The 17,329-nt window shown below is 37.8% G+C and overlaps 1 protein-coding gene across 1 annotated transcript in view; it reads right to left on the bottom strand.

The window, feature by feature from the left end:
- NDUFS4 (NADH:ubiquinone oxidoreductase subunit S4) overlaps positions 1–17,329 on the bottom strand; it is a 97,061-nt gene that overhangs the window by 17,213 nt on the left and 62,519 nt on the right. The window contains exon 3 of the mRNA XM_049768144.1: positions 5,990–6,162. Coding sequence (XP_049624101.1) covers positions 5,990–6,162 — 173 coding nt within the window. The remainder of the gene's footprint in view (positions 1–5,989; positions 6,163–17,329) is intronic.

Genomic DNA, 17,329 nt, shown 5'->3' with positions numbered 1-17,329 from the left:
GCTGTGTGCTCAAGAACCACTCCTGGCAAGGCTTTGGAGAAACAATATATGGTTGGAAATCCATTCCAAATTGGTGGGGTACAGCAGAACAAGCACCCCACCAGGCCTGCTACAAATATGTAAAAGAATTAAGTGGTTGGGAATGCAGTTCAGTGACACAACACTTGCCTTATCAGCATAAGGCTAAGATTAATCACCAGCATTACACTGAAAGAAGGATCAAAAACCAAACTGGTGAACATGGTATTTTGTTAAGCATTATTTGAAAGCATGAAAGTAAAAATAGAAAAGAGGATTCAGGAACTAAGTTGACAGAAAAACATGAGATACACAAACAGATTGCAGGGTATATAGCTCCACTAAAGAGAAGACTCACAAATTGTTGTTACATAAGTTCTGGTTAGTTGTTTTAGTTCTCAGATTCACAGTATGTTATTGCCATAAATGCCACCTTGGGCCAAAGAACTTCACAATGCTAATGCTAATTTTACTCTGATTTCTCTTTTTCAAAGTATATGTGATTTCTTAGTGGTAGATAAAAACTTCTCTAGGAATAGAAGTGGCAACATAAAAATCCAAGCAATTTAATGTGTGCTGATATACACATTAGCTTAGTTGACATTAAGAAATAATACAGAGGGCCGGAGAGATAGCATGGAGGTAAGGCGTTTGCCTTTCATGCAGAAGGTCATCGGTTCGAATCCCAGTGTCCCATATGGTCCCCCGTGCCTGCCAGGAGCAATTTCTGAGCATGGAGCCAGGAGTAACCCCTGAGCACTGCCGGATGTGACCCAAAAACCACAAAAAAAAAAAAAAAAAAAAAAAAAAAGAAATAATACAGAAAACAAACTAGGTAAAATGAAGAAGACAGAAGACTAAAGCTCTAATTGCTGCAAAGGTGTATAATAAAGATAAAACGTATTAATAAGTCACCTTCTTTTATGGATTCATTTTCTACTCTTACCACTTTTACTTAATCTCCTATATCTTGTGGTTCTTTATTAGTATGCTGTCACCATTTAAACTAACCACCCTAATTATATTTTCTTTCTTGACTCCATCCTTCACTGTGTTACCAGATTAATTTTCCTAAAGTTAAATTTACTACCAACTCAAAAATTTTAGTTTCTACCAAATAAATTTCAATCACCTATCCGTATCATTCCAGTGGTCCTCAAACTATGGCCCGCGGGCCACATATTGTATTTGTATTTGTTTTGTTTCTTCATTGCAAAATAAGATATATACAGTGTGCATAAGAATTCGTTCATAAGTTTTGTTTTTACTATAGTCAGACTCTCCAATGGTCTGAGGGACAGTGAACTGGCCCCGTTTAAAAAGTTTGAGGACCCCAAGCAGTTCTACAATCTGACCTGAACTTACTTTTGTCTTTTAAAGTACTCCCTTTAAAAGTAAAACTAAGTTATTTAAGATCACTGTTTCTCTAGGTTTTTTTTTTTTTTTTTGTTTGTTTTTGTTTTTTCGGGCCACACTTGTTTGACGCTCAGGGGTTACTCCTGGCTAAGAACCCAGAAACTGTCTCTGGCTTGGGGGGGACCATATGGGACACTGGGGATCAACCCGTGGTCCTTTCTTGCAAGGCAAACACCTTACCTCTAGCGCCACCTCGCCGACCCGTTTCTCTAGGTTTTAAGAAGTTTGTTTTGTTTCTTCCACTTGGAATATAGCAATAAAACACTAACTCAGTATATAGAGCTCCATTCCAACCATTCCTGTGGTAGACACTGTGCAGTCTTTCCCATAAAATCTTCCACACATTCTAACTTTTATAATTGTGTATTATCTCTCTTCAGTCTTAACATAAATATATTTTTTGCTTGTGCATTTGAACTTAATGAAATACTAAGGTAAAAATTGTATATTCAGAAATGTACATTTTTCTGAATGTACTATTCAAATAAAAGAAAAATCTGTAAAGCATTAAGCACAGCAAAAGAGTTCCAACTAATTTTAAAATTATATTTATTACATTGAGGATGAGAGTGGAGAAATGCTCCAAACACCAAGTAATGTCTGGGCCCAGCAGTGCAGGCGATTGAACTTGTAGCTGTCTTCCTGGCCTAAACGATGACTTAAAATCAATTATAGACTAATATCAACTAAAACAATTACAAAAATTAACAATATTGGCTGGCATTTTGTTCTATATCATGAAGCATCCTCTGTGAAGATATCTGCTAAATAATGTTATTGTAATATTTTCATCCACTATACACTAAATTATTTAAAAATAAAATCCTTACTCTCCCGGTGTGTAAATGAACCTGAACAAAGTCTATAGTTAATCCCATGACAATATACTCCAAGGGCGGAGAAACCCCATATCTCTTAGGCCAAGTGAATTCCTTTTCGAATGACCCCAATATTTACTCTGCCAGTGCAGGAGGAAAAAAAAAAGCAAAAAGCACAAAACATTTTTTATTTTTTATATATTATTTTTTATCTTCATTTATTATTATTTTTTATTTTTATTTACCTATCTACTTTTTGTTGATTTCTTTGTTTTGGTGTGGTTATTGAAGTTGTTCTCCCCATTTATACTTATTTTTTTTCTCTTCTTTTCTTTCTTTATGTGCTCTACCATGTTTCTTATCTCAAGACCATGGTTTTTTTTGTGGTGCTTATCATTATTGTTGGAGTCCTCACTGGATATTTGACACTTCTTTTTGTACTGCTGGGGTGTTTCACCTTCTTTTTCTCCTTCGTCTCTCAAACTGATGATGAGAGCCTCTAGAAGGATTCTGCCCATTTTTGGTGCATTAGACTTTTACCCCAGTTTATTACTTTTCTCTTCTTCAAACAAAACCACATAACTTGAACTATCTAGTCCTGCCTCCCAGTTAGAGGGGGAAATAAGGGAGGCACCAAGACCAAACAGGTGCAAGACTACTAAGTAGTAAGCTAGGTACAGAGGGGACCACATTTTCTAGCAGCCCCGGGGGTGAGGTAGGAGGATATGGGAGGTAGGACAAAAACGGAGGTGTGGGGAGGACAAATCAGTGATGGGAATCCCCCCTGATTTTATGTAAATATGTACCTAAAATATTATTGTCAACAATATGTAAGCCACTATGATCAAAATAAAAATTATATTAAAAAAATCATGAGTTAAGGAAACATTAAAAAGACATCTCAGTTAAAAAAAAATCCTGACTCAAATGGCAGACTCTTCTACTCAAGTAAAATAATTAGTCATGGGCCCGGAGAGATAGCACTGTGGCGTTTGCCTTGCAAGCAGCCAATCCAGGACCAAAGGTGGTTGGTTCGAATCCCGGTGTCCCATATGGTCCCCCGTGCTGCCAGGAGCTATTTCTGAGCAGACAGCCAGGAGTCACCCCTGAGCACTGCCGGGTGTGGCCCAAACCCCCCCCCCCAAAAAAAAATTAGTCATAATATATTTTCTTTCTCTTGTCCTTCCTTCCTTCCTTCCTTCCTTCCTTCCTTCCTTCCTTCCTTCCTTCCTTCCTTCCTTCCTTCCTTCCTTCCTTCCTTCCTTCCTTCCTTCCTCCCTCCCTCCCTCCCTCCAAAAACCAAAAAAAAAAATTAGTCATAATATATTTTCTTTCTCTTGTCCTTCCTTCCTTCCTTCCTTCCTTCCTTCCTTCCTTCCTTCCTTCCTTCCTTCCTCCTTCCTTCCTTCCTTCCTTCCTTCCTTCCTTCCTTCCCCCTTCCTTCCTCCCTCCTCTCTTTCTTTCCTTCTTCCTTCCTTCCTTCTTTCCTTCCTTCCTTCCTTCCTTCCTTCCTCCTTCCTTCCCCTTTCCTTTCCTCCCCTTCCCTTCTCCTTCCTTCCCCTTCCTTCCTTCCTTCCTTCCTTCCTTCCTTCCTTCCTTCCTTCCTTCCTTCCTTCCTTCCTTCCTTCCTTCCTTCCTTCCCTTCATTTTGGCCCAAGTGGTGCTCAGTGTTTATTCCTCCTGACTGTGCTCAGGGATCACTCCTGGCAGGACTCAAGGATACACCTGTGTTGGCCATGTGCGAAGCAAGTTTCTCTGTATTACTGTACTCTCTCCGGTATGTTAGTATATTGTCTTACTGTACTTTTTATATGTCTGTGGCTATTAATACAAGAACAAATGGAATTGATTTAGTAAAGATTCAAAACAATAGTACTCAAAAATGCTTCATCCTTTGGAAAAATACATTTCAAAAACAACTTTCAAACATGTAGTAATCTCTTGTTTTTAATCAATGTTATATTTAAAAATGCAATATTTCAACTTGAATGTGCAATAATAACTGGTTCTAATTTTACTCTTAAAGTATTAGAGTCTTAAATAATCAGTATGCAGTTTCTAAACACATGCTCTAATAATGATAGCAAAGGGAAACTTATAGACTCACTTTAACTCACTCAAAGGTATATAGAATAATTTACCTAGAAATGTTATTATGTAATTAATGCACAAGTAATGATATATTGCTGGGAATATGTTACTACATTCAGTCTGAAAAACAGATGGACACATTAAAATCTCATCTAATATAAAAAATAATCAAAACATTTCAACCACAAGGAATGGACAAAGTTTCTTAAAAACTTCTTTAGACTATAAGCATGTGCTTTACAACTATCTTATATGAAACACATAAACCTTATATTATATGAAATGCATAAAGCTGTGTGTAATTATTTGTCAACTAAAATACCATTTAATTGTAATATGCAGATGTTTTGGCCAAACATGTACCTCCCCCCGGAAAAAGATGCTAAATTCTATACTTTTTAAAACATAAGTTAAGCAGATACCTATTTTCTTTTTTTTTTTTTTTTTGGGTTTTTGGGTTTTTGGGTTTTGGGCCACACCCGGCATTGCTCAGGGGTTACTCCTGACTGTCTGCTCAGAAACAGCTCCTGGCAGGCACGGGGGACTATATGGGACACCGGGATTCAAACCAACCACCTTTGGTCCTGGATGGGCTGCTTGCAAGGCAAACGCCGCTGTGCTATCTCTCCGGGCCCGCAGATACCTATTTTCAACTGAACACAAATAAGGTTCTATGAGTCTCAATATGGATAACATGTTTCTAGCGTACTAAGAAGTTTTTCTAGTAGTTTAACTGGAGAAGGGGGGGTCATATTATTTAAACACTGAATTTTATTCTACCACACAGATTTAGGTCACTGATTTAATTGATAACACAATCTGACAATTATTTTTCCTTCAAATATATTGTACATTTATTGCAAGACCTCAGGAAATTAGAAATATTCTTCAAAGTAGTTTATTTTAATTAATTTTTTAAATTTTTTTAATTTACTGATTGATTGATTGGTTTCTGGGCCACACCCAGCAGCATACAGGGGTCACTCCTGGATCTGTACTCAGAAATCGACCCTTGTAGGCTGGGGGGCATATGGGATGCCAGAAATTGAACCAGATCCCTCCCTGGTTAGCCACAAGCTAGGCAAACACCCTACCGCTGTGCTATCATTCCGGCCCCTCATTTTAATTTAAAAGTTGTTATTAAATTGTTATCATTAGAGGCCAGAGCGATAGCACAGCAGTAAGGCATTTGCTTTGCATGCAACCAACACAGGACAGATGGCGGTTTGAATCCTGGCATCCCACATGGTTCCCAAGTCTACCAGGGGCTATTTCTGAGTGCAGAGCCAGGAGGAACCTCTGAGCACCGCCAGGTGTGACACCAAACCCCCCCCCCCAACAATTGATTAACATTATTCAGTGTATATTTAATACATATAGCTAATATATCATGCTAACAAAATCAGTCATTTTTATCCAATTAATAGAACTATTTAAAAGAAATTCTATGGTTCACTATGCTGAGTAGGATTTATAGAAATATTAACATATATAACATTATGTATGTATATATAAAAATATATGCCATTGAACATATTGAATAAAAGATGTTAAAGACATGTGACTTTTGAAAAATGGTATTTTAGAAAGGAAAATCTGCATAGAACAGTGCTGAAAACATATTCAAATCAAATCAAAATACTTACGTTGATGCCCAACCCATCAAAGGATTTTCCCAGCGCTCTCTGGTATCAAACTCCATCTTCCACTTCTTTGTGTTGTTTACTCCAGATTGCATGTTATTGCGAGCAGGAACAAAGATCCGAACTTTTCTAGTTTTAATATGTTCTTCTGGAACACCAGTTAAAGTAGTGATATCCTAAAGAAAGAAAAAATAAAACCAATTTCTAACAATCCACATGTCATTTAATATACTGTTATGTTCACTGCATCATGTAACTCTTCAAATTTGTTATTAAAAATGTTTTAACTTTCTGGCATACTGAACTATACTACTATTTAATATATAAATTTCTACTTTGAGATATAAAAACAGCATAATTGCAGAGGTTAGAAACAATAAAGTAGGCATTAAAAAAAATTAGATCACTTTTTTCCCAACTAAGAATTTCTGTTATCAACAGACTTTATTTCAGGAGCAGATTTAACAAGTCAGAAAAAAAGAATCTAAGGGAATATTAAAAGTAAATATTAAATTAAAAGAACCTAATACCAGCAGTTTAAGTGTCAAAGTACTCATAACAAGATATTACCTTCAGCATTAAACTTTTTGTGAGAATTAAAAAAAATTACTTATACTTTACATTTTTGTTTTGTTTGGGAGCCAATCTATCAGTGTCGGACTGTTGCCTGTTCTTGGGATTTGCTCCTGGCGGAACTGGGAAACCATGCAGTAATGGACTCCAGCCTCCATTGAACTACTTCTCTAATCCCTAGTTAGCATTTTTATTTCCCTTTAGTGAAATCAATGAAAGAGAAAATGGTATGTTAATTTAGTATACAAGACCAGAGAGATAGATAGTATGGAGCTAACGTGCTTTCCAAACATGTTTTTTGTTTTTGTTTTTTTTATCTCTTACACCCCTTCTGATTTTGAGCACAGAACAAGGAGTAAGTCCTAGGTACCATCAGCATGGACCTAAACCCCCCAAATCTATGAATACAAAGGTAAGCCCAAAGAATTTTATAGAATTGTGAGCTTAAAACTTATGGGAACTTCCTTAATTCTTTTTGTTAAACTCTATTAAGTAGCAAATGCTCAACTGATAATGCACACAACTTCAATGCCATGATATTTTTTCAAATAGTGACAGGACTTGGAGCCGGAGATATAGCACAGCGGTAAGGCATTTGCCTTGCATGCAAAAGGACGGTGGTTCTAATCCCGGCATCCCATATGGTCCTCTGAGCCTGCCAGGAGCGATTTCTGAGTGTAGAGCCAGGAGTAAACCTTGATTGCTGCCGGTGTGACCCAAAAACAAACAAACAAACAAATAGTGACAGGACTTAAAGTAATTCAAAATTTAAGTTTTTATTTAGTAAAGATAAAATACTTTATCACACCAAGTAGACCTAATCAAGTCCTATCATATTAGGGTCAAACTATGTTATTCTTATAAAGGAAGCATTTTGGAGATGGCATGGAGGTAGGCGTTTGCCTTGCATGCAGAAGGACGGTGATTTGAATCCCAGCATCCCATATGGTTCTCCAAGCCTGCCAGGAGTGATTTCTGAGTGTAGAGCCAGGAGTAACCCCTGAATGCTGCAAGTGTGACCCCAAAAACAAAAACAAACAAACAAACAAATAATGGGAGCGTTTTAAAATCATAGCCTTCTTACTCCAGTTATTCTAGATAACTGATTAAAAACAGAATTAATATGAAAATAGTTCTACTGGACTTGTTAAAGTCAGAAAACTTATTTTACAAACTTTAATTTCCTCATAAGTGTTTCCTATATTCAATGTTTAATTTGTAGTTCCACTCTAATCAATTCTATGGGCCAAATAATTAGTATATATACACTCAGACTGCAATATGTACCAGGAAAACATTTCTAACAATTCTATCCACAGATTACAAGAACAATTCCTGAAAGTCATCTTAAAGTCAATCAATCCTCTGTTTAACACAATGTCTTTCTATCTATACCAATAATTAGGTGTGATTATTCTGTCACAGCTCATCTGAAGAAAACTATCAAATCAAGCCATATAAATATTTATACAAATATGTACTTCAAGTTATGTTCTTATATTTTTAAAAGTTTCTTTGCCTATAGGACTAAAAAAAAAGAGTGCAACTGATACCTAATTTTAAAGGTATGAATTAAGTTTCAATAGTCTTGTTCAAATTATAAAGATAAGAAATTTCAAATATTACTACAATTAATGACTTTACTTTTAAAGCAATTTCCTCATCAAGAGCTGAACAGATTTAGCATCTAAGATGCTTCAAAGCTTATTTCCCTCTATGAATTTATTCCAGCATTTGTAATTTGACAAAATTCACTGCTCTGTATTATGTATCTTGAGATAAATGGATCTTATTTCCTCAGCTAGTTGACTAGGATACAAAACTATAGAGTGATACATCTTTTTCAAATTCAATGAAAACTAGAGTTAACAGGTTGACCTCTCTTTAAGATTTACTAAGAAAAGGGCACATATTAAATTCAACAGTCGTTATCTCTAGAAAATGTGATCCAGAAAATGTGAAACATATTTTCTTTATAATGAATATATTTATGGCAAAGTAATTTTTTAAGCCAGGGGTCTCAAACTCAATTTATCTGGGGGCCGCAGGAGGCAAAGTCGGGGTGATCCTTGAGTGCAAAGTCAGTAGTAAGCCTTGAACATTGAGGGGTGTGACCCAAACAACTGAAACAAAACAAAACAAAAAAGATTCCTCTAGGGCAGGGCCATAAAATGTTGTACGGAGGGCTGCAAACAGCCCATGGGCCACGAGTTTGGGATCCCTGTTTAAGCCATAGAACTTTTAAAAACAGAGACTGTATTCCTATTAAAAGAACAGAATGACATTTTGGTGGTCATCTTAAGCTGCACTTGGGAGATCTGGGGTCACTCAATACCCAGACAATGGGACCTGATCGTTCAATGCTAGTATCTGAGTATGAGGAGATGATTGAACCCGGTGATTCTATGGAACACAATGATCCAACTAGGTAGTGCTGATGGTATAGGGTGCCCATTTGGTGCATGGAACTGCACTGGGGCTACAACCCCTATGTCATCTCCTTGATCCCACAGAATGATGTACCTTAATTTGTTTGGTTTTATTTATTTATTTATTTATTTATTTATTTATTTATTTGATGGGACCATACCCACCCAATGGTACTCAAGACTCTTACTCCTGAGTTCTGCACTTCTGGATGGCATGGGGAACCATTTTGTGATACCAGGGATCAAACCCAAATCAGTTGCACGTAATGTATCCTACCGTATTTTCCAGCGTATAAGACGACCCCCTAATTTTGCAGTTAAAACATAGGTTTAGGCCTATAGTCGCTGTATCAGACAGAACGTTCCTGTGCTGCAACTGTATGTACCACAGTGAGCCAATCACAACAAGCAAAGGTTCAAAGGTTATACTCTCATAGACTTCTTCTCTGACTCTGGCCAATCTGAGCAGGCTTTTTACAGTGTAGATTCGGATCCAGAACATTGTCTAATTTGCATGCATAAAAAGCCTGCTTGGATTGGCTGAGTTAGAGAGGCTGTCCAAGCAGCCTTGCAGTGATTGGTCCCTTATCATAGGCACATTTTCTGGCAATTCCCTGGTGGCGTCAGTTAATCTCCCCCACTACATGAACCAAACAACACCCAATCCTCAGACCCTAGCACTGAACCACCAACACGGTTAGCTGGGTTTTGCCAGAAGTGGCCCCCAGATCTCCTGAGTACTGTTTGGGAGACCTAAGAAAGAGATTTGGAAACTCTGCGGCCTGATATTTTTTTTTGTTGTTGTTTTGTTTTGTTTAGCGGCATATTGAAACATTTTTTGGGATATACTCAGCGTATAAGACGACCCCTGATTTTTGGTTGACTTTTTTTTTTGTTTCAAAAGTCATCTTATATGCCAGAAAATACGGTAAGCACCCTATCCACTAACAGCTGATTCTCTACTGAGTGGTTTTTAAGAACAGAAAACTTTAAGAGACTAGAAAATGATGCTAGTTCTTATATATATTTTTTTCTGTTTTTGTTTTTGTTTTTTGTTTTTGGGCCCCACCCGGCGGTGCTCAGGGGTTACTCCTGGCTGTCTGCTCAGAAATAGCTCCTGGCAGGCACGGGGGGACCATATGGGACACCCGGATTCGAACCAACCACCTTTGGTACTGGATCGGCTGCCTGCAAGGCAAACGCCGCCGCTGTGCTATCTCTCCGGGCCCCTAGTTCTTATATTTTAAGCTCCTAACAGTGTTTTCTGTCTTCTCAAATTTCGATAATCATTTTAATATCTTCCTTCAATTTAAAGCAGGTATTCAAAAGGAGTTTCTGAATTCTGAAGTTTAAGTTACTCTAACATAGAATCCCTGCTTTTGCCTGCAGTAGAGATGTATTGCAGCTAAGTTGAGCTGCTGCCAAATGAAGAATAAAAAGACTTGGCATCTCTCAAATACTTGACACCTAAAGGGCACAGAAGCTCTAAAATTCCTAGTCCCTGTAGGCACAATCATAGTCTAGACAGACTGATTTCTCACACTTTTAAAATGCATCATGGCACTCTATTGTTATCATTTCTTCCAAACAGCTTCAGCTAGGGACAGAAGAACCTGTCCTTTAAGCGACATTTCAATGGCTAAAGCTCCCACTCCAAGATTCCATTAAAACAATGTAATAGTTAAAAAAGAACTATGAGATACTATGCTGAATCTGTGTCTTCTGTGCTTTTCCTCTAAATTCTCACTGGCCTACCTGCAAATCAATTTTTACTAAGCAAAATATAGGCAAAAGATTTAAACTATAGAGATCTAATATTAAGTTTTTACTTGTTTTTTTTTTAACACAAACCGTATTTATTTTCAATCCCTTATAGAAATAAAAATGCTTTGTATATGTATATATAATATATATATATCCTTTCACCTAATTGGTAAGGTAACTATAGATCTTTTACTTTATTAGTTAATATTTAATTTAAAAATAATGAATTTTCAATGACTACACAAAGATGTCACATAAGATTCAAGAAACCTTGAAGTTGAAACCCGAGGAACCTCAAGATTCATAAGTTGGTATGATCTAAATTCTAGCTAACAAGATATCTAACATATACAGATCTTACCCATTTTTTAATAAAATACAAAAATTTAAAACGACAATTTTTTAAAGCAGGTCAAGCATAAAATTCTTTTATAGTTTATCAAAGAGTGTCACCAAATTAATAAAACTTGCTAAGCTATTTTAAGAAAGTTGCCAACTATTTAAATATTTGCTATTGAAAAATACATGACATAATTAGTAAGGATCTTCTTTTCCACAATTTAAAAATCTGAAAGCGTTAATAGCTAAGTTATCATTTTAGGAGAGTAATTAAGTGGAAGAAAAAAATTTTAAATCATTAAGAAAATATATGCTAGTAAATATAGATAAGCTTCCTTTGAAATACTACTTCCCATTATAAATGTTAGTTTTATAAGTATAAGTTTTCTATATAAAAACTATGATTCGATTATCAACTGTCCCTATTTCTCTTGTGTGAATTAAACTTTTTTTTTTAACAAAGGAAGCAGGGAACAAGCAATGGGAAGTTGGTGTCAAAATGCAGAAAAACCTCCCAGCAAGCTTCTTGCAACCACCCAGGATTTAGAGTCTTGCTGGCCGCTCTCTTTTGAATACCAGAATTTCACACATTTCAATGACTATTATGACTTCAAAGAATCAAATTTTCATCATTGTCCGTCATCTGCCGGTTGATTTGTATAAAGGAGTTCTTCTGCATGCACTCCAAACAAAAGCCTCCTTACTTTTGTGGCTATATATCAAGTTTAAAAGTTTTGTTTGTGACAGTTGTGTCTTTGGTAAATTAGTGTAACACTGAAGGAGTGCAGCTGCTCTGCAGGAACCTCCTTTTTGGCACCATTTCACTTAAATAAAAACTGAATAATCAGATTCTGCCTTTATTAAACCACAAAAATGCCACTGGTCTTAGTAATTACTTCCGGTTGCCCCACCCACTTAACCTTAATAGTTTACACTCGTCATAAAGAGAAATAAATGAAAAAAGGATTTCACTACTTTACGTATTTTTAATAGACCTCTCAGTACACCTAGAAACGCCAAAAATTTTACCAGCCTTTTGGTAATAAATTCATAGACTTGCATGTTATTTGGACCAATGTTGAAAATGTTTAATAAAATATACATTGAAAATTAGCTATAAATATTGTTTATATAAACCTTTCTATTATAGGTTATTTATTAGCAGTTATGTATTGAAATGTATTGTAGAGGTAAAACTGATATAAATTTGATGGCTGCATTTATATTCTATGTATGCCATGAAAGATTAAACATTTTATTGCAAATCTAAATTTTTTTTAATCTCAAAATATCCTACAGGATACTTAAGTATCATCTTTAAGTATCTAACACAGGAAAACTCCATAATGTCATATAGGGTGACATATAAAAGTTAGAGATAGCTAACCATAAAAATATACTTGCCAATGGAAGAACTCTAAAATAATCAAAATTGTAAAAACAGAGGTGTATCAATTTTTGTTCAGAAAAAATACACTGATCAGAGTTTAGTCAGGTAAAGAAACAACTGTTATAATATACCATTTTATTTTACAAAATGATCAAAGTTATTTAAAGTTTCAAGTGGAATGTTGAGATGGAAACAGATTACATCTATATTGTGCATTATATGACTAAACAAGCTTAAGCATCAGAGACATGTGATATGAGGCTGGAACAATAATACAGGGAGTGGTAGGGTGCTTGCCTTGTATAAGGCTAACCCAGATTTGATCCCTGGCATCCAAGATGGTTCCCTCAAGCCCACCAGGCATAATTTCTGAGTGCAGTTACAGGAGTAACCCCTTAGTACTACCAGGTATGGCCCAAAGCAAATAAACTACATATATCTCAGTCAGTCAACTATCTTTATTATTCATAGATCCTTGTCAATAGTAATAATGTAGAGTCAAAATAGGGTTGAGTCAACTGTTTAAACTAACTCCTAACTATGGGCATATACACAGATTTGTCCTAATTTGTCATCTATAAGATCAATTAATACAGAAAATGAGGACTAAATAAAGTATGTCCTCATCTAGTAAGCCACTGACATTCATGAAAGTAAAGAATAAGACATAAATAAACTTTGTTTCAATTTAAATGAAAGATCCTATTATGTCAAGTTATCTTTCGAAGCCAGAGCCTGCAGGAACATAAAGATAAAACTGTATTCCTAAAGTTACCCTATGTTGTGTATTCATAGAAATGAGAGAGGAGGGCCCGGAGAGATAGCACAGTGGCATTTGCCTTGCAAGCAGCCGATCCAGGACCAAAGGTGGTTGGTTCGAATCCCGGTGTCCCATATGGTCCCCCGTGCCTGCCAGGAGCTATTTCTGAGCAGACAGCCAGGAGTAACCCCTGAGCACTGCCGGGTGTGGCCCAAAAACCAAAAACCAAAAAAAAAAAAAAAAAAAAAAGAAATGAGAGAGGAGTAGAAATCAATAAAGAAAAGTTGTTTTACATTAAGAAATAAACCTTATCAGAAGAAACCCAAGCTCCACCCATTGACTACTTGTATGGTACTAAAGTCACTTAAATTTCTATGTTCATTTCCTCCTCTAAAAATATACAACAAAATCTATCTAAAAGCATCATTTAGAAGAAGTAAAGGAAAGTATAGTAAATGTCATGGGACTCTCTCTCTCTCTCTCTCTCTCTCTCTCTCTCTCTCTCACACACACACACACACACACGCAGCACAACTGGAATCAATCCCCCCCCCCCCACACACACACACACTGCACACAGCACAACTGGAATCAATCCCTGCCATTCCATACGGTTTCCCCAAGCCTGTCAGCAGTAATATCTCAGTGCAGAAGTAACAGCACTGCCAGGTATGGCCCAATCCCCCCAAATAAATAAAGACTGTTAATCATTATTAAAACTGTTAAAGACTGAGGCAACAGAGATGGTACATGGCTAAATAAAGCAGTTGTGCATGAGAGAAATGCTAGTTGATCCCTGGGACTGTATATGGTTCCCAAACTTTACTTTAAAGAAATAAAAATTTGCTAGAGAGAGCCAGGGAGATAGCACAGCATTAGGGCATTTGCCTTGCAAACAGCTGACCCATAATGGATATTGGTTCAAATTCTGGCATCCCATATGGCCCCCTGAGCCAGCCAGGAGCGATTTCTGAGTACACAGCCAGGAGTAATTTCTGAGCTCCACCGCAGGGTGTGACCCCAAACCAAAAAACCAAAACAAGCAAACAAACAAACAAAAGCTAGAGAAAAGGTGATAAGTAAAGGTGAAAGTAAAGATTTGCTGGAGGCAGGTGAAAGTCAAGGGCACTCATTAGATCTGAATTTAATGCTTAGCACCCACTACAAATCCCCTTCTCCAGAACTGCCTTCATGGTTCCAATTATTGGGTCTAAGCACAAAACCAAAAAAAAAAAAAAAAAAAAAAAAAACTCATATTACTGGGGCCAAGTATGCTGGCAAAAACTGGAGAGGCTTCTATTCAAGGTAAAGGTTTGTTAACAAAGTCATTATTGCAAGAGAATTGTCAAGGTAATTCTATCAAGGTAAAACTATTAAACTATCAAGGTAAAATATTAAGTACATGGATATACCGCCAGTTATGAAGAATTTTGGGCTTCAGACTACAGCTTTTGCTGTAGTTTGTAGTTTTAGGCCTGCAGTTGTCTCAGATTTGATACCTGGAGGCATAGTCCAGACAATAGTGAAGTTTAAGAAGAACCTACATGTCTCAGTGGACAAAAAAAACCAAACAAACCAGGAATTCAGGTTCAGATCAACTACTGATCAATATACTGTGAGCCAGAGTTCTGAAGGAGTCATTAATTAAGAAAGCTAAATAATTAAGTTAGAAAGCATTTAAACTGACACGAAAGATCTAAAATGTTTTTAAATTTGAAAGATGGCATGCACGCTCACACAGACACACACATATACACACACCTCCCAAAGATCATGAACAAGTTCGGCTCAATGGGAAAAAATTCAGGAGCTTGAGAGTGGGTATAGTGTCTGCCCTACATGCAGCTGACCCAGTATAATCTCTGACACAACAGCATATGACCTCTGAGCACTTCAGGAATGAGTCCTGAGCTGTTAGCACTTTGGGTATGACCCAACGATTAAAAACAAAAACAATAATAATAAACACAAGGGGTTAGGAAGGTTGTTCAAAGGGTTGCATGTTTTTTATGTACATACATCCTGAATGGAACTAAAAGCAACCTCAGAGCAAGAAGTAGCTCCTGTCATCCCTATATTCTGCACTCTTTTCTCCTCATTCCCTGCCCAGAGCAACCAGTTTAATCCCAAAACAAAAATCAACCCACAATATCAGTTGTGTTTCTGTACACTAATAAAGAATATAAAAAAAGAAATTAAGGGGGCCGAAATGATAGCATACTGGTAGGGCATTTGCCTTGCATGCTGCCGACCTGGGACAGACCTGGGTTCGATCCCCAGCATCCCATTTGGTCCCCCAAGCCCACCAGGAGCGATTCCTGAGAGCAGAGCGAGGAGTAACCCCTGAACGCCACCAGATGTTGTCCAAAAATCACCCCCCCCCAAAAAAAAGGTAATTAAGGAAAAATTCTATTTGTAGTAGTATCACAAAGTAGTATCACAAATACTTTGGAATGAAAAATGTGAGATTCATAGATTGAAAATATAAGACTGCTGAAAGAAACTAAAACAGACTAAATAAAAGTAAAACAGTTTATGTTCAAAAACTAGAAATCTTAATATGGTTAAGATGTCAACACTAGGGCTGGAGCAATCGTACAATTGGAAAAGAATTTGCCTTGCACGCAGCCAACTCCAGGTTCATGTAGTCTCCAGAACCCCATGTAATTCCCTGAGCACCAGCAAAAGTAATTCCTAAGCACAGGGTCAGGAGGTAGTGTTGAAAACCCCATTATGCTAGCCTTGCATTTCTGGCCCCTGGGCCTCTCAAGTGAAAGAATTTGGCCTGGGGCCAGAGAGATAGCATGAAGGTAGGGCATTTGCTTTGCATGCAGAAGGACAGTGGTTCAAATCCCGGCATCCTATATGGCCCCCTGAGCCTACCAGGAGCGATTTCTGAGCGTAGAGCCAGGAGCGCTGCCGGGTGTGATGAAAAAAAGAAAAAAGGAAGGAAGGAAGGAAGGAAGGAAGGAAGGAAGGAAGGAAGGAAGGAAGGAAGGAAGGAAGGAAGGAAGGGAGGGAGGGAGGGAGGGAGGGAGGGAGGGAGGGAGGGAGGGAGGGAGGGAGGGAGGGAGGGAGGAAGTAAGGAAGGAAATACCTAAAAATATAGAAGGTATGTTGCTTCCTTTAAAGTCTAAAGAGCTTGGCTAACATTGTTCTTTTATGGAATTACCCCTTTGAAAGAGCCTCAACCATCTGTGCTTAGCCCCTCATCTCTTTTTTCAATAAAAATGGGACTGCCTTGTCTGTGTCTGAGTGCCCTTGTTTTGGGCTGGGTGGTACTGAGGCAAGGCCCTCTCTTGCCTTCTTACCATCTAGGCTCAGTGCTGTGAGGAAAATGCTGGAAGGGCCCTCTTCTGACCCACTGCAGCACAGGCCCTCACAGAGGGGGACCCCACGATCACATATGGCTCCCAAATGGGGCCACCCTTGGTCTACGGCTTCTCAGGGTTTCAGTAAGTATTTTTAGGAGGTAATAGATTGTCCCTTCAAGGGAGGGCTCTCCATGCTAACGTGGACACATTTAGTTTTTCTCCCTATCGCTATTTCCATCCTTTTTTTTCTTTTTGATTTTTGGGCCACACCAGGTGACACTCAGGGGTTAATCCTGGCTATGTGCTTAGAAATCACTCGTGGCTTGGGGGACCATATGGGATGCTGGGGGATCACGGTCCCTCTGGGTCAGCCACATGCAAGGCAAACACCCTACTGCTGTGCCATCTCTCTGGCCCCCTCTTTTTCTTCTTGGGTATCTAGTTTGGGATTTATATTACTCTGCTCCACCTCTTCCTGGTTATTCTTGAATTGTCTTAAGTCTCCTATTCCCTGCAGGCATGGGTCAGACACTTAAAAGTCAGTAGGGCATCTGGTGCTAGAAGACTTCTGTGACAGGATAAAGGGGCGGTCACAGAACAGTCCTCTCAGATAAAAGGACTGTCCCCCCAGAAGAAAAACCATGCACCATTTTTGCTCCTAGCCAACCCCTAAAAATTTTACATGACATAGGAACTGTATTTTTCCCATTTTTCTTTTGAAGTTTTGCCATTTGTGTTTATGGGTTTAGGGGGCCATTGTCTAGACCTATCTAC

This window comes from Suncus etruscus, chromosome 2 (assembly GCF_024139225.1).
Source record: "Suncus etruscus isolate mSunEtr1 chromosome 2, mSunEtr1.pri.cur, whole genome shotgun sequence".
NCBI classification, from domain to species: domain Eukaryota; kingdom Metazoa; phylum Chordata; class Mammalia; order Eulipotyphla; family Soricidae; genus Suncus; species Suncus etruscus.
This window is presented reverse-complemented; position numbering and strand designations above follow the sequence as displayed.